This window comes from Sparassis crispa (assembly GCF_003851025.1).
Source record: "Sparassis crispa DNA, contig_000014F, whole genome shotgun sequence".
NCBI lineage: Eukaryota > Fungi > Basidiomycota > Agaricomycetes > Polyporales > Sparassidaceae > Sparassis > Sparassis crispa.
The window spans coordinates 684,390-709,280 of record NW_020939761.1 but is presented as its reverse complement, the minus strand read 5'-3'; the positions used below and the strand labels follow the sequence as shown (position 1 = coordinate 709,280).

At 52.0% G+C, this 24,891-nt stretch overlaps 12 protein-coding genes across 12 annotated transcripts; 6 read left to right on the top strand and 6 right to left on the bottom strand.

Annotated features, from left to right (window-relative positions):
* Nucleotides 1-135: 135 nt before the first annotated feature.
* SCP_1502390 (hypothetical protein) lies at nucleotides 136-673 on the bottom strand (the record flags this gene model as incomplete). Its single annotated transcript, XM_027764343.1, has 2 exons — nucleotides 136-262; nucleotides 318-673. 2 exons carry the CDS (start codon nucleotides 671-673, stop codon nucleotides 136-138), a joined length of 483 nt encoding a protein of 160 aa, XP_027620144.1.
* Nucleotides 674-1,061: 388 nt separating this feature from the next.
* Nucleotides 1,062-1,427, bottom strand: SCP_1502380 (hypothetical protein; the record flags this gene model as incomplete). The annotated part of the gene is made up of 1 exon (XM_027764342.1): nucleotides 1,062-1,427. The coding sequence occupies one exon, from the start codon at nucleotides 1,425-1,427 to the stop codon at nucleotides 1,062-1,064; it is 366 nt and encodes a 121-aa protein (XP_027620143.1).
* A 209-nt stretch (nucleotides 1,428-1,636) lies between these two features.
* Nucleotides 1,637-1,963, bottom strand: SCP_1502370 (hypothetical protein; the record flags this gene model as incomplete). Its single annotated transcript, XM_027764341.1, has 1 exon — nucleotides 1,637-1,963. The coding sequence occupies one exon, from the start codon at nucleotides 1,961-1,963 to the stop codon at nucleotides 1,637-1,639; it is 327 nt and encodes a 108-aa protein (XP_027620142.1).
* Nucleotides 1,964-4,961: 2,998 nt separating this feature from the next.
* On the top strand, nucleotides 4,962-6,327 carry SCP_1502360 (predicted protein; the record flags this gene model as incomplete). The annotated part of the gene is made up of 5 exons (XM_027764340.1): nucleotides 4,962-5,073; nucleotides 5,141-5,630; nucleotides 5,681-5,695; nucleotides 5,961-6,131; nucleotides 6,234-6,327. The coding sequence occupies 5 exons, from the start codon at nucleotides 4,962-4,964 to the stop codon at nucleotides 6,325-6,327; spliced, it is 882 nt and encodes a 293-aa protein (XP_027620141.1).
* Nucleotides 6,328-6,987: 660 nt separating this feature from the next.
* Nucleotides 6,988-7,374, bottom strand: SCP_1502350 (hypothetical protein; the record flags this gene model as incomplete). Its single annotated transcript, XM_027764339.1, has 2 exons — nucleotides 6,988-7,206; nucleotides 7,309-7,374. 2 exons carry the CDS (start codon nucleotides 7,372-7,374, stop codon nucleotides 6,988-6,990), a joined length of 285 nt encoding a protein of 94 aa, XP_027620140.1.
* A 3,757-nt stretch (nucleotides 7,375-11,131) lies between these two features.
* SCP_1502340 (hypothetical protein) lies at nucleotides 11,132-12,174 on the bottom strand (the record flags this gene model as incomplete). Its single annotated transcript, XM_027764338.1, has 5 exons — nucleotides 11,132-11,176; nucleotides 11,226-11,294; nucleotides 11,350-11,506; nucleotides 11,557-12,047; nucleotides 12,103-12,174. The coding sequence occupies 5 exons, from the start codon at nucleotides 12,172-12,174 to the stop codon at nucleotides 11,132-11,134; spliced, it is 834 nt and encodes a 277-aa protein (XP_027620139.1).
* A 986-nt stretch (nucleotides 12,175-13,160) lies between these two features.
* Nucleotides 13,161-14,111, top strand: SCP_1502330 (hypothetical protein; the record flags this gene model as incomplete). Its single annotated transcript, XM_027764337.1, has 4 exons — nucleotides 13,161-13,609; nucleotides 13,665-13,821; nucleotides 13,886-13,954; nucleotides 14,010-14,111. The coding sequence occupies 4 exons, from the start codon at nucleotides 13,161-13,163 to the stop codon at nucleotides 14,109-14,111; spliced, it is 777 nt and encodes a 258-aa protein (XP_027620138.1).
* A 2,178-nt stretch (nucleotides 14,112-16,289) lies between these two features.
* Nucleotides 16,290-16,616, top strand: SCP_1502320 (hypothetical protein; the record flags this gene model as incomplete). Its single annotated transcript, XM_027764336.1, has 1 exon — nucleotides 16,290-16,616. One exon carries the CDS (start codon nucleotides 16,290-16,292, stop codon nucleotides 16,614-16,616), a length of 327 nt encoding a protein of 108 aa, XP_027620137.1.
* Nucleotides 16,617-16,703: 87 nt separating this feature from the next.
* SCP_1502310 (hypothetical protein) lies at nucleotides 16,704-17,142 on the top strand (the record flags this gene model as incomplete). Its single annotated transcript, XM_027764335.1, has 2 exons — nucleotides 16,704-16,908; nucleotides 16,964-17,142. The coding sequence occupies 2 exons, from the start codon at nucleotides 16,704-16,706 to the stop codon at nucleotides 17,140-17,142; spliced, it is 384 nt and encodes a 127-aa protein (XP_027620136.1).
* A 784-nt stretch (nucleotides 17,143-17,926) lies between these two features.
* On the top strand, nucleotides 17,927-18,271 carry SCP_1502300 (hypothetical protein; the record flags this gene model as incomplete). Its single annotated transcript, XM_027764334.1, has 1 exon — nucleotides 17,927-18,271. One exon carries the CDS (start codon nucleotides 17,927-17,929, stop codon nucleotides 18,269-18,271), a length of 345 nt encoding a protein of 114 aa, XP_027620135.1.
* Nucleotides 18,272-21,126: 2,855 nt separating this feature from the next.
* Nucleotides 21,127-21,789, bottom strand: SCP_1502290 (hypothetical protein; the record flags this gene model as incomplete). The annotated part of the gene is made up of 1 exon (XM_027764333.1): nucleotides 21,127-21,789. The coding sequence occupies one exon, from the start codon at nucleotides 21,787-21,789 to the stop codon at nucleotides 21,127-21,129; it is 663 nt and encodes a 220-aa protein (XP_027620134.1).
* Nucleotides 21,790-22,049: 260 nt separating this feature from the next.
* SCP_1502280 (PHO85 cyclin-7) lies at nucleotides 22,050-23,593 on the top strand (the record flags this gene model as incomplete). The annotated part of the gene is made up of 2 exons (XM_027764332.1): nucleotides 22,050-22,913; nucleotides 22,979-23,593. The coding sequence occupies 2 exons, from the start codon at nucleotides 22,050-22,052 to the stop codon at nucleotides 23,591-23,593; spliced, it is 1,479 nt and encodes a 492-aa protein (XP_027620133.1).
* Between the last annotated feature and the right edge of the window lie 1,298 nt (nucleotides 23,594-24,891).

The following is a 24,891-nucleotide window of genomic DNA, read 5'->3' as shown; positions in this document are numbered from 1 at the left end:
GTAAGCGAAGCCCGCATTTTCATCGCATGACTATATGTCGCTCGAGTCATGTCTTTGGGTTTCCTCGATCCGTCCATGTTCATTTCGTCGCAACTTGGCCACATCAATTTGTGACCACATAAACAGAGAAGAGCCTTACGCTGAAAGAATCCACATCGAGATCCATTCAGGCGTCTTCTCAGAAATAGTATTTCCGAACACGTCGTAGTTGTCGCTAACCAGTTTGAGCTGGTGGACCCAGTGGGAAAACATATGCATGAGGCTTGTATCGATCAGCGGCCCGTGATTAATTGGACAAATGGGTGAAACGAACATACCGACGATATTCCTTGTCTGTGCCATCCGAGACACCACGAGAGGCAGCGTCAAGCACTGCACTCCAACCAGGACTATTCCCTGGCCTATCACCGTTCCCACCAGCGACACTGCCATTCGTGGCAGTGGCGCCGTAGCTCGCAGTGGTAATACCACCATTGAAAGGAGAGGCACCACCGTTCGCGACAGATTGTTCAGATTCATCTTCAGCCTCTTCAAGAGGGACAAGCTTAATGACACTCCACGGAAGTGGGCCATGGGCCTCTGCCTCTCCGGTAACGTCGTCCTCAAGATCATACGATGACACATGTTCGTCAAGTGCCTCTTCGAGCCCAGTACAGGAGACAGGCGAGGACATTTCGAAGGGGCACAGAGGGGAGGGAGTACTGGGGCTGCAAGAGATGTGCAAAATACAGATACCGCGGACGTGCTCTTCGGCTTCACCATGCCATGGCTCGGACCGCCTTAAATACTCCCTGGTGTAAGCGCACTATTCCTCATCCATCCAGACAACGGATCCAATAGGCATAGGTAAACCGGTGGCCGCCCAAGTCCACGAGATGATTGATTGGTAATATAACGAACTTACACTGGCAATCCATCTGCTTGTTCGACCCGTGAAGTAACCTGAAGTAACGTTAGCAGACGCTCTAGGAAGTACTTCTCCCGTTGACGGGTTAGACTCGGATAAGAAGAGAACCGTCAAAGCTTAGGATGATCTATTCGGAAACCCCGTTACAGCGGAACTACTGCATAGAAACATGGAAAGACGGAGGTGCCATCCAAAAAACCGACTGCAATACGTCAGCTTCGGTCGCCAGCTCTATGGAGTAATCCAGAGTATCGAAAAATTCGAATGTGTTGTCGTATTCGGAGTAGTTACTATGGTAGAGGAAAGTAGACACAACCTCGATTACGGGCTTTCTGCCTCTGATAGCGAAGCATTTAACTCGCACAGTCTTGCCGGCATTGCTGTTGATAACGGAGACAATGTGTGTCTCAATCTTGAAAACATCACCCGCCTGAAGATGCTTAGCGTCATCAACAAGACGTAAGCCGTACGACAGATGGACGAGTTCAAGAAGATCGCCGTCAATGGCCGAAGGGAACATCGCATCTTCTGTGTGAAGTCCTGTAACCGCTTGTTAGCGAAGTTGACGCAGAACTGATCTAGGGAGTTCGGCCGGCTAGTCATGTTCTGGGGGCCAGGTAAGTCAAACAGTCCGATGAACATATTGAAGTCGTCGTGGCAAAGGCGTTGGCTGACGTGTTCGTTCAACCATGCAAACAGGAGGGAGTATAGCGGCTTCACGAGTTCGTCTCAGTTATCAGAGGCACCGTCGGGATCCAGGAAGATTGTACATAGCTCCTTCTTCACCATCTTCGTTCGGTACGATAGCGCAGCCTCCAAAGCTTCCGGCTGCACGCCCAAGAAATCTGCGACGATATCGAGGACATCCGTGTTGCACACGACAGCAGCGTCTTCGTTGCGAGAGCGATCAATATGGAATTCCAGGTTATCCAGATGGAAAATAGCAGCAGCAACCAGCTGGCACTTCTGCGCGACATGTCTTTTCGAGAATCCCACGCTCTTCAACACCACCTTCAACTGATCTAACCGCACGGCATCCTCATACCAGATGCACATTTCGCGAGGCACATAGCTTGAAATGGCGGGGAGATGGACATCGGTTGGACAGGTGACACACATGAAAGAGTCCCTTGCAGACAGTCAACGCCGTCGTGTCCACAGGGAACCCCATCAAAAGGAATCAGCTGGGGACAATCGTACCCGACACGCCAACTGTCCAAGTCGCAGGGATGCTGGACCTTCACGAACCGGTCATCCAATGGCCAATGGCGAAAGTGAACCGTAAGGCGGGGGTGCATTTAGCGAACTGGATCTATGATGCACGGACGGACCATACTACGAGGTGTACTTCTCGCGGAGTGCCGTGAGCGAGCTCGATCGCACGATCTGCTCTGCACACTGCAAGTCAGACATGTCTTGCGACGCGCATCACGAAAGGTTTCTGCTGAACATAATCCGCAGGCTAGAGTCAGCGAACCCTCTTCGATCTCTCCCGAAAGATGTCACGTACCAGTAACAGCCCGCTCACGTTGACGTCCTAGTCCCTACGGTCCTTAGCGGACCTGGACGTTCCGTGGTGGCCTCACGGAAGCACTCAACCTCTACTTCCGCTCCCTCGCCACTACAAGTTTGCCTGACAGTGCTCTGATGGTGACGGTCTACGTGGCCACGGCTCACGATTGAACGACGGACGGCGCGGTACAGGCCTTTCTTGCAAATGCACAACGACGACGAGAATACGTCTGGCAGTTCGAGTTTCACGACGAACTCGTTGCATAGTCCACGCACCGGGCCCCCAAGCTGACCGCAGCCATTGAGAACGCAAAGACAGAGGTTCTGGCTCGAACTGAACGATGGACATGTTTGTGCAACACGTCATTTTTCTGTTGAGCAATAGTGGTCTCGATCTCGATCGCATCTTGCGCACCTCTGTAGTAAGCCTACCAACAATAGTCTCCGCGTCACGTCGAACGCAGTGAATTCTGCATGCAAGGAACGCAGGATAGGGATGAAACTGCAGTGGCGAGCCTGAGCTCGGTTCCGTGACATAGGTGTTACCTTCGCTCGTACACTGCGAATGACGGAGGCCGTGATCCGCAGCAGCGTCTGCTATGGAATTTTCGAAATGAACCCGTAGACGTTTCGTACTGGGCATCGAATTGGCCAGTAATCCTTCGTCTTGGGGCATCCGAAGGTCTTGCGCACTCGAGCTAGGTTCTGTGTTATGAGCCGTAATGCCAATTTGAGGGGGTGCTAACGGCTGTGTAATATTTGCATCGTCGCCCGCAGAAGTTTCCCCTTTACGCTTAGTGCCAAGCAGTGGTCGGTGCAATGAAGTTTCGTCGGCCAGAGGCTCTTCAGAGATAGCATCTCTCCCTGCGGCACCTGGATTAACTTGGCGGCCACTGAGTAAGTTCATTCGACGACTTGAAGACACAACCTTCATCGCTGAGTGGGAGCGAGTGCGCCGAGCGAGTGGTGGGGAGGATGACACTAACTGATCGATCTCTGCATCAGAATCCGACTCGATCGACTCGATCGCGTCGTCCCCTAACAGGTAGATCTGCTGCCACCGGCACCTCCAGGATGGGGAATCCTTCTTCGGTTCCAGAATTTTCCTCAGCATCCTCGTCGTCACTCATTCGGCGGGAACCTCGGTTTACACTCCTACCATTCCGAAACAACCTCAAACCCGTCTTTCCTTGGGAATCAGGGCCAGGAGAACCACCGTAGATTACGGGGACGAGTGACGATTGTAGGTCTACAGGTAGAACAAGATCAGACATTCATCACACGGACAGTAACGCTGTCCGACCTTCGAGCTTCCCCTCATATTTCTGGATATCAAAAGGGTTCCTTGTACGCGTCATTGCCGCGTGGAGCATGTCAATCTCGACCTTCGTCAGTTGAGTGATGCCTTTCTTCGCGGAAGTAGGCAAGGGCAGCCTGACAACCTCAGGATAGTTGACCAATATGGCTCCAGCATCAGCTAAAACTTCTAGCATCCTCTTCCACGGAAATAGGTCGGAAGTGGTGATACCAAGTTTCTCCATCAATTTTTGCCCTATGGACTTGATAGATACAAATTTTTCATGTTTTGTGAGGTTTTTTGAATTGCTTTGCTGGTTCACAGGCCCAGTCGTGGTAAGTGTTGCCTTGGGTTCGCAATGTAGCATCCTGGACATGATTCTATAGCTTATTCGTCTGCGCCCTATTTAGGATCCCAAGAGATACATTGTTGCTTCAATAAAACAAACCGTTAAATTCCGTGCAATTTACGGTCGGATGTGACGTACTAAATATGTGCCTTCAGGTGGGAGATCAAAGTGTTGTCGTCTGAACCGCAATGCATTTCAAAAAACTGCGGTCAAGTCAGAAGAGTGTTGGATGGTTGACATTGAGCACATACTCCTCTTGCTTCTTTCGCACCGGTCATCTGGATCCTCGCCGATGCGATACCGTGCAGTACCTGCGGAATCCACAGTGAGGTCGACGCCTCGCTCGATTGCGACATGCCTCAAGACGGCCTCCCCGATGGGACAAATGTTGCCAAGACAGACAACCAAGACGGACTGCGGCATGGCAGAGAATCCTTCTGGGAAAGTATACGACGCGGCTCAGACTGGCATACTGTACGTAGTAGGACTTAAAGCAGTTCTTACAATCGTAGAACGCGTCCAGTCACGGGATTTACGCGAAAGCACGGGCGCCTAGCATCCAGCTTTTCCCTTGAAGCCTTCGTTCCCAATTCGTTCCACTATCTGATTCTTTCAGTCGCGATGAACCCGAATTTCGCGCCGCAGAACACAGGCGGTAACACCGCCGATCATGCTCAATTTTCTGATCTGCTCTCCCTGTATGCCCAATTAGCTGGCACCAACAACCCCTACGCGGCTGCGGGGGCCCGAAAATTGGCCCCCAACCGGTGTGACACAGATCTGAGCCAGCAACGACGGGGTTGTGACTTGTGACCGGAGGACTCTGCAACGGACCTCTTGTGACGCGTGACGTTGCTACCATACACGCGGGTACAGTAGTAGTATGCGTCTGCGACATGCTGACTAGGTCTGCGGGTAGGAAAACTCGCTCTTCCACAAAGGGGGTGAATACTGGTGGCGGTGATAAGGAGGTATCCCGCAGCGTCTCTTCTCGTTCGAAACCCGCAGGTCAGTCACAGCAACACCCCTTGGACGTCCATTTATATATGCATCTGACTTTACTTAATCTATCCAGGATCAAGGAAAACAAAGAAGGCACTAGATGATGACGCTCGTCCTGCCAAAAAACCCAGAATTTTGGAGAAAACCATTCAGGAACCTGTTGCAGAAGTCGCTAATTCTGGTCGACCCAGCGGACTGACTGAATCAGATTTCCGTCAGCGCGAAGTAACTCACCCAGTCGCAGGCTCGTCCCGGGACCAGGATGATGCGATACGGAAGAAGATAGAGGAGTACGAGCTGCGGCAGAGGTCCCTGAAATGCGAGCGCGACGAGTTTCAAGCCGAGGTTGCGGAGCTTAGGAAGTCTGAAGATAGCTTGAACAAAAGGGAGGAAGACGTCACGAAGAAAGAGGAGGCGCTTGCACGCACCGAGGCGAAACTGAACGAACGCGATGCGGCTGTCGTGAAGAGAGAACAGGAAGCCGAGGAACTGATAGGCAGCGTGATAGGCAGTCCAGCAGAGCAGGTTCTGGCGCAGCTCGAGGAGAGCTTCACTTGCACACTGTGAGCTTTTATACGTCTGTCGTGTTACAAAGTGTGACAACCATTTTCAGATGCTTCGACGTTATGTACGCTCACTTTTTATTTCCAGGCAAACTCCACGCTCAGTATATTGACATGTTCGAATTTCAGGGCGTGCCCATATGCGCTTATGATGTCACAATGTGGACACTCTTACTGCGCTGTATGTATCCTTAAGTGGTTCTTCTCGCACCTTCACTACGAGTGCGGCCGCTGGCACGAGGTTCTGGAATGTCCGCTTTGTCGTACTTCGTTACCTATGCCGCGGGATGGACCGCGCTCTGTTTTCTCGTGCCCTTTTTTGCCTAACAGGCTGGTGGACAAGCTCCTCACCGATCTCATCGATGTGCTGCACAAATCTGGGCCCGCTGTGGGTACCAGTGCGCATGCAAAGAGGAATCAGAAGGCCGCTGAAGCAGGAGATCCTACGGCAGCATGGCGCGAAGGGGGCAGTGCAAGAGCCGAATGGAAGGAACGAGAGCGGTACGTACACTGCCTCGTTCTCTGCTGCTTGATCAGCTCACTCAATGGTTTTGATGCATATATTGAATGGATCGCCTTGCGACACCCTATTTTTGCTGATAGGAAAGGAAGAGATGAAATGAGATTGCTAACAGCCAACTGGTCCAAGCTTCGGCCTTTGGACTTCAGAGCCATTAGAGATCGTACCTCAAGCTGAATTTACTAACGCATTAGTCTTCTGGCATTATACGCTCTCTTTGCACACGCCCATAACTTGTGGTGGCATTTAGAAGACGGTTCCATTTCTGACACTGGCGCCTCGTCATCGGTTCAGTTGCCTGTCAACATGATGGGTCATCATGTTAAACCATGTATAGTACAGAAAACCGGCGTTCCTGATTGGGACCCAAGCCGGAATATACCTCCCTCCCTCCCTCCCCCAGTCACTCCGTAGGACCGCAGGTCAAGCAATGGGAGCTTTGTAATCTCATAGAGTAACCGTGGCTGGGCAGATACTGTGGATACGTAGGACTAGTAATGACCTCCGTGGTGAACATATATGCATGCCTTGGCCTACTCCTACTACAGCCTGTCCAGCTTCTGCTACTTCATGTCATCCGCATACTCACTGGCAGGCCAAGAAAAAAAGAAGTTCGATCTGCCCTGCATACCTGCCTGCACCCTAGGTCAATATGAATACTCACCGTACAACTCACCGCACGAGCTCCACTAGAAGGGAACACGCTGCCTAGAAAGTGAGCACACAAGTGCCGGAGTGACATGGCCTTCGTACTATAGCCAATGTCCAAGATAGATGGTGCAAATTCCGGCCCAACACACTGTCAAGCCACAAGCATATGCAGAGATGAGTGCGGTGTCAGCAGTAGAGCCGCATCCCACGGAAGAAATTGAAAACCATCGGCATGCACGCGGTAATGTTACTGGCGAATGGGGGTAAGTTCTTACCGAGGATAGTGCCAAAGTCGAAGACTGCGGCACAGAGCGCGAGGAGGAACATAACGAAGCACATCTTCCCATTCCACGAATGCTCGAACATCTCGTCGAAGACGTCCCACTGGTTCCAGAGCGTCGACCCCTACGCCTTCCGACGTTCCGAAGATACCAATCATGACATCCTACGCGCACAGTCAGTGATGGCTAAGTGCAGACTAAGTGCTGGAGAACGGAGGCGACTCACAAGTGCAGCAGTGAAGGGAAAAAAGAGGATGTAAGTCCACCTCGTCGCTTGGGGTTCTTCGCGCATCGCGAGACATTGCGTACGATACTCCACTGCATTGTCGGGAGCCGATGGAATAATCTCGGCGTGCAGTTCCACGCCGCCTTGGTAGGGATGACAACTCAGCGAATTGCCGTTCTGCTCTCTCCCCGCCCATATCGCCTCAAGTGGCTATACACCTTCAAGGCATGGACACTCCTGCCCTCCGATCTTGCCTCATGGACAACTGGGAATGTTTCTATCTTACCGATGTGAAGCATGCGGCTGAAGAATTTTGCCGCAATCGACGTTCATCGCGCCACTCCGGTACACCGTTGCGCTCCTACGAACTTCCAAAGGCATACCATCGTCATCTGACACGAGGGTCGGCGCCAACAAAAGGACTGAACAAGGGGAAGAAAAAAGGCTTCGCGCAGACTGCCGCTCGTTACCGAATCGTCGTCCGCCCTGAGCACGCCCGTGTCCGTATACGAGCGATGCCGCCCTGCCCACGCGACCGCATTCGCTGTCCCCTCCTCACATCCACCCCTACACGCCAAAAAAACTCATTCTCAGCTCGCGCAAGCACAAACTATAGAAACAGCAGGCCGAGAGAAATAACGGGACGCACCGAACCAGATGACGAGGCTCGCGGCGGCGCACAGCGCAAAGAGGAACGGGAAACCCTTTCAGTTGTCGCCCGTGCCGTCGAGGATGGCCTGGATCACGTTCGGGCCGATCATCAACGCGTGGTTCGACAGCCCGAATATAGTGAGTCTATGATTACTCAAGCAGGCACATATTCCGCGTGACACCTAGCTGACTGCTACTAGATCGGCGACCTGCAGATTCTTCATGCGAGTTATAAACGCGGGAGAGAACGAACGAAGGATGGAAGAAGCTGGATCGCGAACCTTGGAAAAGGATCAACGTTGTCGCATCTGCACTATATTCGATGTATGACATCACTGACGTTGAGAAACACCATGGCACTTATAGAAACACTTGGTGGGATTTCTGCCAGTGCAGCTGCGGGGACCTAGTCTCGCTGACAGCTGGCAGTAATGGGGTGCGAGGATAATACTTACCGTAGTCCGGAGATGAAACCTAGATGCCGTACCACAAATATACCAGCCTCTAATAGTCAAGACGAAAGGGTCGTTACTCTCTATAAACGCACATAAGCTTTGGATCTCGAAGTCAGCATTCACTATCAGATACTATGGCCCGACCGGTACGTACTGTCAATGTCCTGTAAATACTGTGTCCCACCAGAATTTTACTTGGAATGATGTTGACAAAGGCTGCATAGACTCCTGAAAATGGAGGTGCTACCTCTTGTGAGCAACGTAACTAGAACAAAGGAAGCAGGTTTTAGTTTCACCTGTGTGCATATCTTCTCTTGTTATCCCAGTTATTTCGGGCCGGCTATCATAGGCGGGCCATCTAGCACAGGCTAAGTTAAAGCCGGCTCATGTACCAAAATCTACACACTGCGGTTGGCTGAAAGTATTTAGCAACGTATCGCCTTCAAAATCCGTGACCAATATACGCCTAACAGGTGTTAATTGAGCTCCAACAAAGAGATATCGACGAGGTTCTAGTCCAGGTGTCGACGAGCAATCGCCTGCAAGTTCAGCGTAGGCTGCATTCACTAAATGTCAAGTCTTCAAGCTCCAAGTGTCTACACTGATGACTCACAATCATCCGATGAATCGCTCATATTATGTTCTGAACCAGTATCCGTGCAGTTCGAACACCACTATATAAGATACCTAAAAAAAGACGCGTTTCCACGACACGCCGTTGGACCTGTCAAACGATGCGCCGCCGATCTGTCAATGTTTCAAATTTCAATGCTCGGCGGGTGGAATGATGACAAAAGCATAATGGGATTGGACTTCCAGATTCTTTGCTGCGTACTTCCGATATCTTATGGTCTTGGAAGAGGCGGCGTAATGTGGAATCTCAAGAAAAGGGCTGACAATGATTACGTACTTTCATACCTCTCCACTTACAGAAGTGTCCGTTGCAGATCCACCATTTCCAAGTGGCACGTGCACCACGGGAACAAATTCGACTTGCGCCCCTGGGAGAAGACGTCGCCAACCCCCGCTTTTCTATTTTCTATTCTCTATGCTTTCTCCGTTTCTCTCTAATTTATTGGATATGCATCATGATTTATGGTCTACGCTACGGCGCCGAGGCTCGCCTCAAACCCGCCCCCACACCCCACGAGACACGCAATATGCCTAACATTTACCTACTATCCCAATCTCAAGCTACCCACGCCATACCCTCCCCCACCTGGACGTTCTCCCTGTCGTACAGTAGATATTCGTGTACAGACCGGAGGACGCCGCGTCTTAGCACATGACTTGCTTGTTGCGGTATATAAATGCCGAATTCATTCATTCATTGGATGCCTTCCCGTAGGATTTGGAGCACTTCTAAATCACAAAGCGGACTGCGAAACACCCCACTGTGTCGGAACAGCAGGATTTGTGAAACCGTAGCGTCGCAACATGATGATGATCAAACCAAGTTCTAGAGGGTCGGAGGACGAGCGGCAGCATGATGTAAGCAATATGCAGCACCAAATATAGGCAAAGATGGGCATTGCGAGTGGGCGGAGATCGAAATCATCGTTTAGAGAGACGTTTAGAATCTGGAAGGGGGGGTCGACCCCCCCTTCCAGATATAAGGTTTAGAAAGAGCTCACTTTGCTCTCACGGTATGCGGAGATCAATTTGCCGACGTGCCGGCCAGATTTAGAGACGAAATTTAGTTTAGAACGTTTCTAAACGGCTACGGGAAGGCATCCATTCATTCAAGCTCGTAGCGGCACGGCGGACCATAAGGGTAGAATTGATTATCTCGATCGATCGTTATACGGAATTTCCCTAACTCTCACGACAGGCTTACCACCGGCCGCAACAGGCAGATTACAGAGAGGGAATTGTCTTAAAAGCATCTTACTGGTCTTTCTGATGACAGGATACGTTCGGCCTGAGACGCCAAGCGTCACCGGCTAGTTGCCCATGGAAGGTGATCGGAGGATAGTACAACAGTCTTCCGAGTGACAAGTCATTGCGATTGATCTTTTGTCCACCTATGCAGCGCGATGGACAGCTGATGTTCAATAAGACAATTCCATCTCTATTATACCCCTCCATTGATAGAGACTCGACTCGTTAGTAAGCTAGACACGTGCTTTACGTACGTGTGAAACTGACCCACGGTAAACGCAAGGCAGACTCTGTTGGAAAATATGGCACTAGTTTGAACGTTCGTCGCGACAGACGCTGGGGTTATGTCTAACGTTCGCCCGCATGTTCTCCCAAACGGTGGAAGTGCGGCCTTCGCCACTCGTCTTTTCCTTTTAAACGTATTCAGATATCTGTAAGGTGGTAGAAAGTATCTGATACCTCGCCTACTGCTAACATTGACCACAAAGACATTTAGTCAAAATTGCTTCGACCAGTGCGAGCTTCATATATGTCGTAGCCCACGGTGCCAACGATGGAATCCTACATCTGGATATACAGCATAGCGCGCCTTCGCGACATAGAACATCTGATAAATAATGGACGTACAGTACACTGCCAGCAGTGGCGCAGCGGTACAGAGCAGAAGTTACAGCCAGTACGGTAAATAAACAGCCTACGCGGAATGCACCAGACCAGCAGGACGGAGACCACGTCAGACACTAGGTGCCAGATACTAAATACAACAGGAAGCCGGGGCATGGAGGCTAATAGTCGGACGTATAGAGCAGTGGTGAAAAGACCTCAGATAGGACGCTTCAAGCTGCGGACTGGCGCGCTACTTGGTTCTGGAGGTTAATAAACTGTGCAGTGACGATCAGACCGTAAATGTTGAGTGAGGGAGTAGCTTACAGTGCGTTCATCCTCCAGCGTCTGCAGGTGAAGTTTCCGGACCTCGTCTTGCATATGAACGAGGAGCGTCTGCGGAACATAATCAGACACTAGGTTGCTGAAGTCGTCAAATATGGTACGCAACGCGGAAGGATACGCTGTCGAGTCCGCGATACAATGAGATGCACTCGAACTCGACAGGCTCGCGCCCTGCGTGCCGGATCCGCTCACGAAGCCACGGCACATACTGTTCGAGACACTCCAGATAGCTCCGCCTCTTGGCATGTTGAGTAATGTTGTCTCTGCAAATGAAGTCAGTACACCGCTGTCCACTGGGGAGGTTGGAGCTTACGGATCGGTCACCTGAAAACCGATGCCATCCGCGACGGCGCGGAAGTATGCCTTGCGTCGCGTCTCAGTGTGCTTCCTGCCCGACTTCGTCTTCTCCGTTGTCAGCACGGTCTCCATGCGCACAGGGGGCCGAAGGTCAGACAAGCCAGTTCCATTTAGACTGCGTGCAGGGAGGTATGCAAGAAGCTGAGCAGGGGTCGGGAATGTGACCTGAGGCGCATTCGCGTAATTGTCGAGCGGATTCGTGTCGGATGACGAGCCTCGCAACGGAGGCAGCGGGTCGTTTAGCGAGGTGGTGGGCGAGGTGCTGCCGACCTGTGTGGGCGGAGTGCTGGGCGAAATGTTGGGGAGGATCAGAGTGGAATATCCGGAGATGGGTATTGACGCATGGAGGGGGAGCTGCGGAGGACCTTCCGGCTGTGGCTCTTGTCGTACATACTGAGAGGGAGGATACGGACAGTAGTCGAAGCTATCGTATGCATATGAGAAAGTCTGAGACAACAGGGTGAGGGAATAATGCGGTGTGAATGGAGACGGAACGTATTACCCCGAAAGACGTATCAGAAGAATTTACGGAGGAGTAACATATTTCGTCGCAGGGGGTGCAATAAGAATCCATGCCTGGGACAAGGCGTGGTAATAGAGCATATGCAGCAGACGGTTTTATAGGAAGGAGGTCGGGGTGTATCCGATCGATATAGCGTTCGACTCTTGTTACGATGGGATCTCAGGCTTGCCCAAGATTGTGGGTTATTAGGCCATAGTTGGCACTCCTGCGCCGGGCTACTGCATTTTGACGAGTCAAGGTTGATTGACCTTATTGAACCCTTGATTGAGCTTCCTTGATTGAAGGAGGGGTATGACGCACTGGCCGGGGCCGGCTGGATACGTGTACTTGGGACGCGTCAACATCCTCACACAAGCGAGTTTAGCACGCGTTCAAAGCGACCCGCATGCCGTTCAAAGACACCAACAATACCGTCAGTGTTTAGTGCCAAAGTGTGGCATCCTATATATTATAAGTACGCTGCAATTAGTAAGACCACTTGGTATCTCCCTCGCGTGACAACGTGCCCGAAACGTTGCGTGAGCTAGCGCAATATATATTTCGGGTAAGATATGCCTCATTCATACGCGACCACTCCACGTGGAAACTGATTCGCATTCTCTTCAACAACAACAACAATGAAAGAACATCGGTTCCGGCAGAAAGTATTGTATATGCCGTAGCTAAAATCGTGCATGAACCGATTCTTCAGATCGTTGAGGTGCGAGGAGGAGAATGGAGAAAACCGGCCACGTGGTAGTAGTCGTGTATGAATGAGGTATATCTTAGATGAAGTGCTCAGACACACTGACGAGGAGGAAGTAGGCGAAGGTGCCCTGCAGGCTCCAGAGGCCTGGATGCATAAACAGAAAGCTGTAGTGAGTATGGTGACCTGTCCCTTTAGAACTCGGCGGGAGTCTCCACGATCTCTCACAGACCCTGTAAACGGGGCTGGAGGAGGCACCGCTCAAAGGGCGACGCTCCCCTCTGCTCTTCGGCTAGGATGCTCCCGCGGATTATAAACGGAACCGCGCCTTGAAGTCCATACCCCCATCGACATGGATCACGTCTACGCCGACGAGGCGTGCTCCTCCCCGGATGACTTCCACTTTCTCTATGATCTCCAAGGTCCACAGAGGAACCCCTCTGACTCTCTGCCACCCGCCCCGCCGTCCCTCCAGCCATCCGTTCCGGGTTCGGAATTTCCTGTCACTTACATTCAATCCACGTATTCTTCCCTCACAGACAGCTGCTGTCCTTCTCCCGTCAATTCCTCGTTCACCCCTTTCGCCCCCTACCCTCTCGCGTCCTTTACGGAGCAGCTCCCGGCAACCTCCCTTGCCCCCGACCCGACCTACTGCTTCCAGGCCGAGGAGAAGCCATATGCTAAGCCCTCCCCCAGTTCCCCTCCTGCACGCACCATCACCTCACGCAAGCACGAGGGTTCCAAGCGCCGTAAGGTATGGAGTCATGCTCTCGAGAAGGCACTCTTCACTCCGGAGGAAATGTGCGCTCATTTCATTCTCCTTCTGCAATGTCATCTACCTTACCTCATCTTTCAGATGCACGATGGGAGCACCACACAGACGCACCATTTATACTGCCAGCCTCGAGGCTCATATCGACCGTCTCCACCACCAGCTTCTCGATTACTCCCTCTTTCCAATTCCTTTCGAAAAGCTCGAGTCCTTTCGCGGTCTCGACTCCAGGACGGCCAAGGTAAGTTGAGCCCCATCCGTTTAGCCCTTGCTGCGTAATGACAGGCACATTTTTCCACTCTAAGAGTATGATCGCGGGTCTTCAGCACGACGCTTCTGAGCTGTGGCTGAAGCACCTCGAGCTTCAGTGCACCGTATGTCACCCCTTCATCCTTCTTCTTCTGCCAGGCTGATTAAGACTCTTTGCAGAACGAGGCACTCCGTGACGTCCTTCGCGCTCACCCTGGTATCCTTGTTCCACCTGTGGACAATCCCTCAGCACTTGGTCGGTCTGCACCACCACAGGCCTGATCCTAGCAGCTAGGTTGTAAGACTCGAATCATACGTCTGCGATCACATTGCTCTGCTTCCATTCGCAGGCGTGAGGTCAGATAGGCCTAATTTTATGACGGTCACTTCATACAAAAAAACTTTTCACATGCACTTTTTTGTCCCGCAAACTTTTTCGACGCTTCCAAGACTGTCGGAGCCCTCGGAGCTTATGACGGTCACTTTTTACAAAAAATAAATTCCCCGTGCATGCAACTTTTGGCAGGGAAAACACATCGCCGCGCACGAAATGTAAGTCTCATTTGGCAATCCCTCGGCATCCAAATTAGGTCGATCCGACCTCATGCTTACCGCCATCCACGACGAGCAGGACACTCCTGAAGCGGGGTGGATTTTACAAATAATTTCTTCGATTTTTTGCACTTCTCTGATTTGAACGAAAGTATTAAAGTAATAAATACACATGTACACTACCAAATGTGAGGAAACCATCCTCTAAGGGAAGGTCACCGTCACGCATGACATGCAAAGCGTTGGAAACATTGCGCAGCAACGGCGGGAGGCCTCTGCGGCGGCAGTGGGACATGCCCGACAAACGAGTCACGACAGAAAGAGCGCCGGGCACTTCCGACTTATCCCCGAGGGTTGCGACAGCTGCTTAAGCGCCAAAGTTCAAAAAGTGCGCGGTGACAGAAAAGTGTGTACGCAAAATGTTGTTGCGCGAATAAATACGGCTCACGCAAAAAGATACTAAAGCACTGCGAAAAAAAGAGATGTACCCGCGTGTATATGTAAAATAATAGTTGTACACTTTGAACAGCATAGTCACGTGGCAGGTAAACCTAAAATTTAAGATCAACTGCTTTCCCGAGGAATGTTGAACGACTAACTACCCCTACTCCCTACCATTCCCTGCCGCTGTTTAGCCAGCCGCCGCTCGTTGTGCTCGTGCGTAGCTCCCAATGGCTCAGTGATGCAGCCAGAGGGTCGTGATGCCGACACGACTAGCTGGTGTGCCGTGCGTAACATGGCGACGATGGGATACTCGCCCTCGTCGATTATTTCGCAGACATAGCGTCTATGAATCGACATCTACACCTGTTGGTCTCTGGCGGGCGATGCTGCTCGTCCGATCGTCAGCATGCAAGCTGTATGCCCTCCCTGTAGTGAGTCATTTCAGCTACGCGCACATGTCAGCTTCAAATTTCCATCGGCTAACGCTCGATGTAGGACTTTATGCCGGCGATAGAGTCGATCTCGAAAAAAGTCGTCGACACCGAGTTTCCACCGCGTTATCTTTCCAAGGCGTCTCGGAACTCGATCTTCAAGAAGCAAGGCATAGGCGTTGAACTCTCCTGCGCGGACACTGCCCTTCCTCCGCTTGCCGAAGATGCCGAGGCGGAGGCGTGCAGTGGATATATCCCTCCCACCCAGCGTGCCGTGCAAGAAGCAAACGAGGATCTCGATCAAGATGGCGTAAGCAAAGTCGTAGACATTCCCGACATGTGTCTCATTTTTCCAGACGATGGATATCTCGAGGTCTTCTCCGCAGGTAGAGAAGGAGTCCGTCGTTCAATCGTGAGCCGTGGCCACGTAGACCGTCACCATCAGAGCACTGTCAGGCAAACTTGTAGTGGCGAGGGAGCGGAAGTAGAGGTTGAGTGCTTCCGTGAGGCCACCACGGAACGTCCAGGTCCGCTAAGGACCGTAGGGACTAGGACGTCAACGTGAGCGGGCTGTTACTGGTACGTGACATCTTTCGGGAGAGATCGAAGAGGGTTCGCTGACTCTAGCCTGCGGATTATGTTCAGCAGAAACCTTTCGTGATGCGCGTCGCAAGACATGTCTGACTTGCAGTGTGCAGAGCAGATCGTGCGATCGAGCTCGCTCACGGCACTCCGCGAGAAGTACACCTCGTAGTATGGTCCGTCCGTGCATCATAGATCCAGTTCGCTAAATGCACCCCCGCCTTACGGTTCACTTTCGCCATTGGCCATTGGATGACCGGTTCGTGAAGGTCCAGCATCCCTGCGACTTGGACAGTTGGCGTGTCGGGTACGATTGTCCCCAGCTGATTCCTTTTGATGGGGTTCCCTGTGGACACGACGGCGTTGACTGTCTGCAAGGGACTCTTTCATGTGTGTCACCTGTCCAACCGATGTCCATCTCCCCGCCATTTCAAGCTATGTGCCTCGCGAAATGTGCATCTGGTATGAGGATGCCGTGCGGTTAGATCAGTTGAAGGTGGTGTTGAAGAGCGTGGGATTCTCGAAAAGACATGTCGCGCAGAAGTGCCAGCTGGTTGCTGCTGCTATTTTCCATCTGGATAACCTGGAATTCCATATTGATCGCTCTCGCAACGAAGACGCTGCTGTCGTGTGCAACACGGATGTCCTCGATATCGTCGCAGATTTCTTGGGCGTGCAGCCGGAAGCTTTGGAGGCTGCGCTATCGTACCGAACGAAGATGGTGAAGAAGGAGCTATGTACAATCTTCCTGGATCCCGACGGTGCCTCTGATAACTGAGACGAACTCGTGAAGCCGCTATACTCCCTCCTGTTTGCATGGTTGAACGAACACGTCAGCCAACGCCTTTGCCACGACGACTTCAATATGTTCATCGGACTGTTTGACTTACCTGGCCCCCAGAACATGACTAGCCGGCCGAACTCCCTAGATCAGTTCTGCGTCAACTTCGCTAACAAGCGGTTACAGAACTTCACAGAGAAGAAGCTGTTCGAGCGCCACGTCTGCGAGTACACGACAGAGGGTATCTCCCGCTTCGTTCCCCAGGTGCCGTATTTCGACAACTCCGAGTGTCTCCGCTTATTGCAGCACAAGCCTGGGGTCTCATTCACGTCATGGATGACCAGGCGAGGCGTCAACGGACCACACCATGACCGAGTCGTTCGCGAAGCGATGGGGTAATCACTCGTCCTTCAAGGCAGGCACGATGGATCGTTCAGGTTTCCCCACGTTTACTGTTAATCACTTCAGCGGTCCAGTTACTGCGTGGACGGACGGCCCCGGCCCCGATTGGTCCTTCGAATAGACAGTTCAGATGCGATGGAACAATCGTATGGGATGGTCCACCACAGAAGAGCAGCCACGCACACGATACGCTTCTCCCGCAGGCCATATGCTCTGTGAGGGGATACGGGCTGCAAGTTTCTCTGAATTTCAGTAGATCGGGTTCGCAAACGGGTTCGCAACTTGCTCGAAGTCGTCCATTTGCCCCGAAACTTCAAGGTGCTCACGACCTCAACCTACAGAGGGGATTTAGGCAAATTTTTGGCGACGATGCGTTCGCATAGTTCGACCGCTCCTACGTTGTAGACTAGTAAGATCATTCCCCACTCCAAGTAAATCTGTATGAATAATTCGATTGTACGCTACTTCCAGGACTGTCGCCACAGCGGCATGACTCGTCGCATGGGTCATCTCAGAGCTCCCACCATACGAGCGCGAATTCGACCGCAAAGGCCCGACCATCGACTTCAAGCACTGACACAACCAGTGCGTTCCTTTACCTGCCTGCTGCCTCTCCCTAATGGCTCCTGCAGATTGACTATCCCATTCAATATGCAGGATCAGCAGTTTCCTCAACTGGACTGTTTCGCTTTTCGTGCCGCTCACGGTGACTGGAGCGATAGGCTGCTTTAGGCGCTCAGTTATGGAAATTCACCCACTATGCGGGAGCTGTCCAACATGCCGCCAATCCCATCACTTTCGAGTCTGCGACTACCGCCGGACTACATGGGGCTGCCAACTCCCGACTGTGTCGATCTCCTGAAGATGATCGACGGCGCGCAGAACGACATTTCCAGAACGCGTATATGTCTTCCCTCGGGCCTGGCTCTGGCTCTGCTGCAGCTACCTCCACCCCTGCTACCGCGCCGACGTCCATGCCTACCGCGTCGCTCACGTCCACTCCCGCAGCAGCGCCGCCGACCTCAGACATGCCCGCCTCCTCCGCCTTCCTGTCCTTGACATCCGCTCCGGCCTTCGTTAACTTCCCCGAGCCCTTACCCTCAGTGGCGCCGTCGTCCTCACCGATCGCTCGACCTGCGGCCGTCCTCCAGTCTAGCTCTGCACCTGCACCCGTGGAAGCACAATTTTCAAGTTCAACCTGCACACGGACAAGTGGACCATCACCGCGCAGCTCTGCATCGTGTGTCTGATCAAGCGCGATGCGTGCTTTTATGTAGTGACGCGGGTACTACGCAAGGCGGCCTGGAGTTGGCATCACGACTGTTGGTTCGACGCGTCGCGAGCGGGTGACACAATGCGTACGGTGAGCCTTTGCGTGGACATTTTCATTCGACGGTTCGAGACTGATCTCCCTTCTCGCCACTGCCCGCCTGTCACCGCATACGTCCTCCCCTGTACCAGATGTCCGTCTTCAATCGCCTTCTCCCCCAAGCTAGAAACGGACCCCACCTCTCGGGCACAACGTGCTTTGGGAGACTAAGTAGAGTCCCTTTGTCCGAGAAAGAGAGGGCGTTCATTGGGGAAGGGCCGGCCGTTGCTCGTCGTCTCTAATGAATTAATGACGACTACAACATGGCCCCACCCTTTGTGGCCTGGTGGGCAGCGTTAGCAGCGCACGGTACTCTCAGTCAATGGCGGCCATTGGTTTTTTGGATGGCACCTCCGTCTTTCCATGTTTCTATGCAGTAGTTCCGCTGTAACGGGGTTTCCGAATAGATCATCCTAAGCTTTGACGGTTCCCTTCCCTCGTCTCATTGACGTTCCCTTGCTCTGCGTTCGCTCGGCAAAGACCGCCCTTTTTACGGAATCAGCTTTCTTGTGTCCCGGGGTCCTTACCGCGCGCGACTCAAGCGAACCATCGTGAAAACGTCGAAACGTTCACGGCGCTCCACTGCAACGTTGAGCATTGTACTGACAACGTTATACCCTCAGTGTCAACTTGTCGACTCACAAATCCGCCCCGTCAGTCTCCTTACGACTGTCGAAGATTGGTTGGAAAATCAAACCCGATTGACTGGGAGCCTAACCCTCCTCCATCCCTCACGCTCACACTACGATATGCCCCAGCACCCTGCCAGGATTGTATGACACCTCAATATGTGCCCCTCACATGCAATCTTTATTGCGGAGGCCAACTCCCCGTGCACGTCTCTGATACACACTTGCCCCTTCTCCTGCATTTTTTGAAGAAATCCCCAGATAAAATGTGCACTGAACGTTTCGACATCCAAATCAGGTCCCCGATTGCCCATATCGCCACGGCACACAAGACGGAACCGCGAGGCAGCGCGCTCAAGGGATGTGTTGCTATTTTCGATGGTTTATAGTAGTTTCCCCAACAGAAGGGGCGCTCCTTCCAGGTAGGCAACTGTCAGTACCGGTGGGGGAGCAACAATCATTACTCACTGGCATCACCACTGATACAATCCGTAATACTACTCCAGGTATTGCGATAAATGCCGCGTGCCACACGGCGGACAGCCTGACATCGGGAGCCTTGACCGATCAGACGGGGAACCCTTCTGACTTTCCAGTAACAGGCGTTTCTCTCAGTACTTAGGGTTTCTCTGTCTTTAGGGGTCTCTGATTTATACCCACGGACGGTCTATTTGCAATAAGAGTACACCGCAAATTCGACAAATCAAGTGTAAAATTTGGACCAAATGTACTGTTGCGGTGACTAACGAGGCACGGGAGGACCTGTCAAAGGATGCCTTCCCGACAAACGGGATAAAACATGCGTAGGAAGAACGTTACACGCACATCCCCATTATTCATCACACTCCTTTCGGCGCCTCTGACACTCGCTCTCCTTCTGCTCATCATGGAGTCTTCTGATGCCACGGTATCACCAGTAATGGGATTTTCTCTAGGTCAGTCTTTGTTGCAATTGAAATCAAAGTTCATTCACGATGTGTATCAGGATTCGCCTTCGCGGTTTTGGGCTACAGCGGCGATATATGTAAAGAAAAGCAAAATATCCTTTCATCTATACTTCCCGTATATACTTGCTACGTCGGTGCTCCTTGCATCCTCCATGGGTGTGAGTGATCATCTCCCTCTAAAACTCGTGCGAGTCTCTGACAGTAGGATTAGTCACCCGTTTTAGCGTCAGATTACCACTTCTTGACAGGAAATTCCAACAGTGGCTCAGCAATTGCGGTCGTTTCTCTGTTTGTAGCAGCAATCACCGCAAGTGATGCGATAATGGTGACATTTCTCCTGTCTACGTCCGTTTAACGAACGTCATGTCTTCTTCAAGGTTTTCAGGGCTTATGATATCTCCAACAAATCAAAATTAGTTGCTGTTTTCGGGCTTGCTTTACTTCCCAGCCTTGGTTAGTGCGTCATCCTCCTAGGTCCACAATTTAACCGTACTGTCCATATTTGATGTATAGCTTTCCTGGGTAAAGTGATATACGAATTGCAGAATGACAATGCCGGCCTCCTCAGTACCTCTGTATCGCACTGGATTATCGCGTCTCTAGTGCCTAGTATTTTGTTTGTAGTTATTACCCACATTCGTCACGCTGAGTCTGACCACTCGTGTCCTGCAGAATCAACGTCCTTGGTACTAATTGGATTTCTATCCTTCTGTCAAAGCTCGTGGACGAAGCTTACGGACGTATGCAGGTCGTATCAGTTGGAACATCTTGATGATGGCCCACGAGAACAATCGGTCATATGCACAGGCATGCATTTTCAAGGTGCTCTCACAATGTACAGTTCGTGATGATATTCAAGAAACTCGTTACGGTTCTCGTTTTCTGCGCATCTATTCATCTGTAAGTTGGATTGCATTTCTATGTCCTTTTGATGCGAGTGAATATGTAACAGGGGGTGCTTACTGTTTCTCATGGTCGTTTGTGTCGGGAGGCGGCCGCTATGTCCGATGGCACTCTGTATGTAGGATTAGCATCATGTTGTAGCATCTGTGGTACAAAAGTGTTACTTGGCTAGTTCTAGCGTTTTTTGGCAGATCTCAAAATTTACCGCCGGTGGAATTCTCCACCGTTTGTCTCAGGAAATTGCACAATGTGTAAGTCTACCTAAGGGAGAGGCAAGGACAAGTGCGAGATCGAGGGATAATGATGGAGATCAACCGTGGGGTGAAGGATGATAAAGAGACGACGGCAACAGGACGATGCGACGGCGAGGGTGACAACGCGAGACGAACGGCGGGTGACAGCGGCGAATCGATGTGAACGGCGAGCGGAGAGACGATACGAAGGGCGAACGACGGCGACGATACGATACGGACGGCGGACAGCGAACGGCAATTTTGGGATGATGCGAACGGCGGATGGCGGCGGCGAGCGAATACGGTAAGAATGGCGGTGGCGAGACGATACGGACAGCGGCGAAGCGACACGGACGGCGGACAAGAGGTGGAAGAAATGAAGTCTACACGGTGGTCCTCCTGCTGAGTTGACTCGTGCACGATGGCGGCGTTGCGGCGGGGGTCAGATCTCTTCGATAATCCAGGTGATTGGACTACCCAGGCACTAAACTTCAAATTGTCAGCACGTCTTTGCATGTACCACAGCCCCGGTGGCCACCACGGTAACCTGGTGACTTGCCCGATTGAGCGCGAGCAAAAAAAGAGACTCAGCTGCACGATGGCTGGGAGTGCGAGGTGCTCTGAGAGACGTTCCCAGTAACCCCCGCGGCCTTGCCCGACATGTCGACCCCCTCCCCGCGCGGGCATTGGGGCTCGGGGCCTTCCAGCAGTGCTGTCACGGAGTGATGTTAGTCAGCGGTCAAGAAAACTTCCTGATCGGGTAGAACGTGTGATGCATCCTTCAAGTTTTGATCGATGATCAAACTTACAAGCTTGACAGCTTCGTGGTTCCACGACTGTGGCTAAAAACCTTATTGAGTGGGGGAAGGATGGACTTTAAAGGTTCCTCTTCAAGTTTCACTGCCCTCAGTCGTCCATGCGTCCTCCACCTGATTTGTACCACAATAATGCTCGCACTCACTCCGTCTCATCTACCTTGTCAACTGCCATCTGTCGTACACCCCACACCGCTTAGGTCCCATATGTCGGCGGCGACATCAGAGTCATACAGGCTCCCTGATCATCTGCCACCACAGCGGAAACTACAGTCTGCCTTCGTTCTTCCAATGTATGCTGCGGCTTCATCTTCACATTCTTCTGTACCACCAACTACCACTTCACAAGATAGCCCGGGCCCCTCTGCGCATCGACCTGTGGCACCAGCGACAACCCCGTCACAGCGTGGACAACGCTCATTTCGACGTGAGCAACTTAAGCACGAGGAGGAGGGCCCAGAAACACCACCCGCATTCGACTCGGAAGACAACCACAGCGAGGCGGTGCTACCGGAGTTGTCTGACATTGACGTCAACGACTATGACTCCGAGACACTGCTGGGCATGCTCGCCAGCACGCTTAGTCGTATTGTGAAACTGAATAGCATTCCCCCGGCGAATACATACATGTCGACGCCTCTTCGGCCACCACATTCATCTGACAGCGAGCATCACGGCCCTATATGGCAGACGCTTACTACTACATCGCGTGAATCTCTGGCGCGCTCACGTTCGCTCACTTTCCACGCACGTCAAATACCCACCATTGCACTTGACAGCTATCTCCAGCGGATACAGAAATACTGCCCGACAAGCAACGAAGTTTTCATCTCGTTGCTCGTGTACCTCGACCGTATGACGAGGCCGGGGAGGGACACGTGTGGGGAAATCGTTCCTATTGACTTCTACAACATTCATCGCCTGATTATTGCTGGTATCACTGTTGCCGACAAGTTTTTCAGTGACGTCTTCTACACAAACTCTCGGTACGCCAAGGTGAGTTATTGTTATACACCCATTTTCTTCGTCCGTGAGTTGCTGACTGGTGTGTTGCACTGTAGGTTGGGGGACTTACCCTTGCTGAGCTCAACATTCTCGAGCTGCAATTCCTCCTATTGAATGATTTCCATCTCACGATCTCACCCGAGGAAATGCAGTATTATACCAAGATGGTAGATCTGCAATCAAAGATTGGGGATGACATTTCACTCACCCAATTTCTCCCTTCGACGTCGTCTCCCATGACTCCAGACACGCACATACCCATTGGGCCGACGGAGTATTTTACGGCATTGAGCGCGTATTTTGCCCACCAGCGGGCTCTTGCACATCCGCACCGCGCATTCCACCGCATGAACGGTCAGAGCGAATCGCCTTTGTTCTGCCCCGCGATGGACTACCACCTATCAAAGAGGCAGTCTGTGGCAAGCTCAGACACAGCGAGCGAGACAGAGCCCCAGGCGGTCGCGGACGTCGAATGCTACACAGACGACGAGCCTACCATCCCCGCACCGCACGAGTCGTCCGAGTCGTCACCGGAAACAACGAGCCTGCACAGCTCGATGAGCGGCGATACTGACTCCATATTCACGGATGAGGACCGGAGTAGGGACGAGCCTGACGTGCGGCTATTCGACGGGCGACACTCACGTCAGGGTGGGACCACGCAGCTATGACGGGCTCCGCCCGGCGCCATCTTGGGCAGATGTTCTTTGGACCTGTACCAATACTTTTCGTTGTCGCAACTGCTGGACATCGCTAATATTTATGTCACAATACAGTACAGGATTCAGTTTATAACGAGTGTGCACCCCTACTATGATAGGCATAGTTTTGCAAACATGCATCGATATCCAAAATTGTGCATAACTCATTCCCTCATTAGCAAAACGGCTGTGGGACGGTGTAGTAGATATGGTCTTAGTCAATACCACAGTTCACTACTGTACGCAGATGTCGTAGCTATATGGTATACAATACACATTATGGTAACTCTGCCGCGGCCACTTCCGTATGTGGTGCAGAGTCTCCTTGCTGGCGCATGTGCTGACAGCGGAAAGCTGTGGAAGTCGAGGTAGTCATTCAAGTAGAAGTCAGAGGCTCCGTGATGTGTCTCCAATTCCTGGAGTGAGACATGGCGGTACGTAGGAGTTTTTTGTGACCTGGTAGACTCCTGGTAGGCGCGCGAGACGGACAAGTTGACGAAGCGCCCGAACGAAGCGCCCGAAATCCTTCCACGCCAGCTGCCAACGTTCTCGTCCTCATCCTCTGCGTCGTTATCTGTATGTGGAGCCCCGCGATTCGAGCACCAACAGATAAGTCGCCGCCCTTACTACGGAGTCCACCAAGCAGGCCTAGGCGCAGGAGTATAAGGCATGGATGATCCTACTTTGCATCTCGAGTTGGAAGGACAGCAAGAGCTACACAATCCCGCTGGACAAACACCTTACTGGCGATAGCCGTGGTCTCAAGGATGTGAGTTAATGTATATTACAGTTGTGGGTTTAGCGAACTCACGGAACGACATACAGGTAATTCCTGAAAAAGCTAGTAACAATCGATCAGGCTGTCGCTCGCCATCCCCGTCTACGAGTTCAGCTTTTCCTGCAGGCGAAGAACAAAATAATTATTTCATTGAGCGGAGAAGGACGTTGTATCAGTCGGCGTCCTGCTTAGATAGGTCGTATGCCATGGAGTGGATTCTGATGCGGTTCCAGGATTGGGCGATTTCTCGACGGTGAGATGACCCCCATCAGACCACAGTTAGTCTGTTCCATTCCCTGCGTATCGTAGAGCCTTCGGAGTTTCGGCGTCTCAAGGAACGGCGTCAACCATTGTTCTACTCATGACTTGTTTATTCATGCATGAGAGGGACCTACGCTGGGTGACTTTGGCTTGAGCAGAGATCTGCACATTCCGGTTGGTGGTGGTGCGTACCTGCGGTCAGGGGTCTGGACCTCTGGCTGCGTCCGAA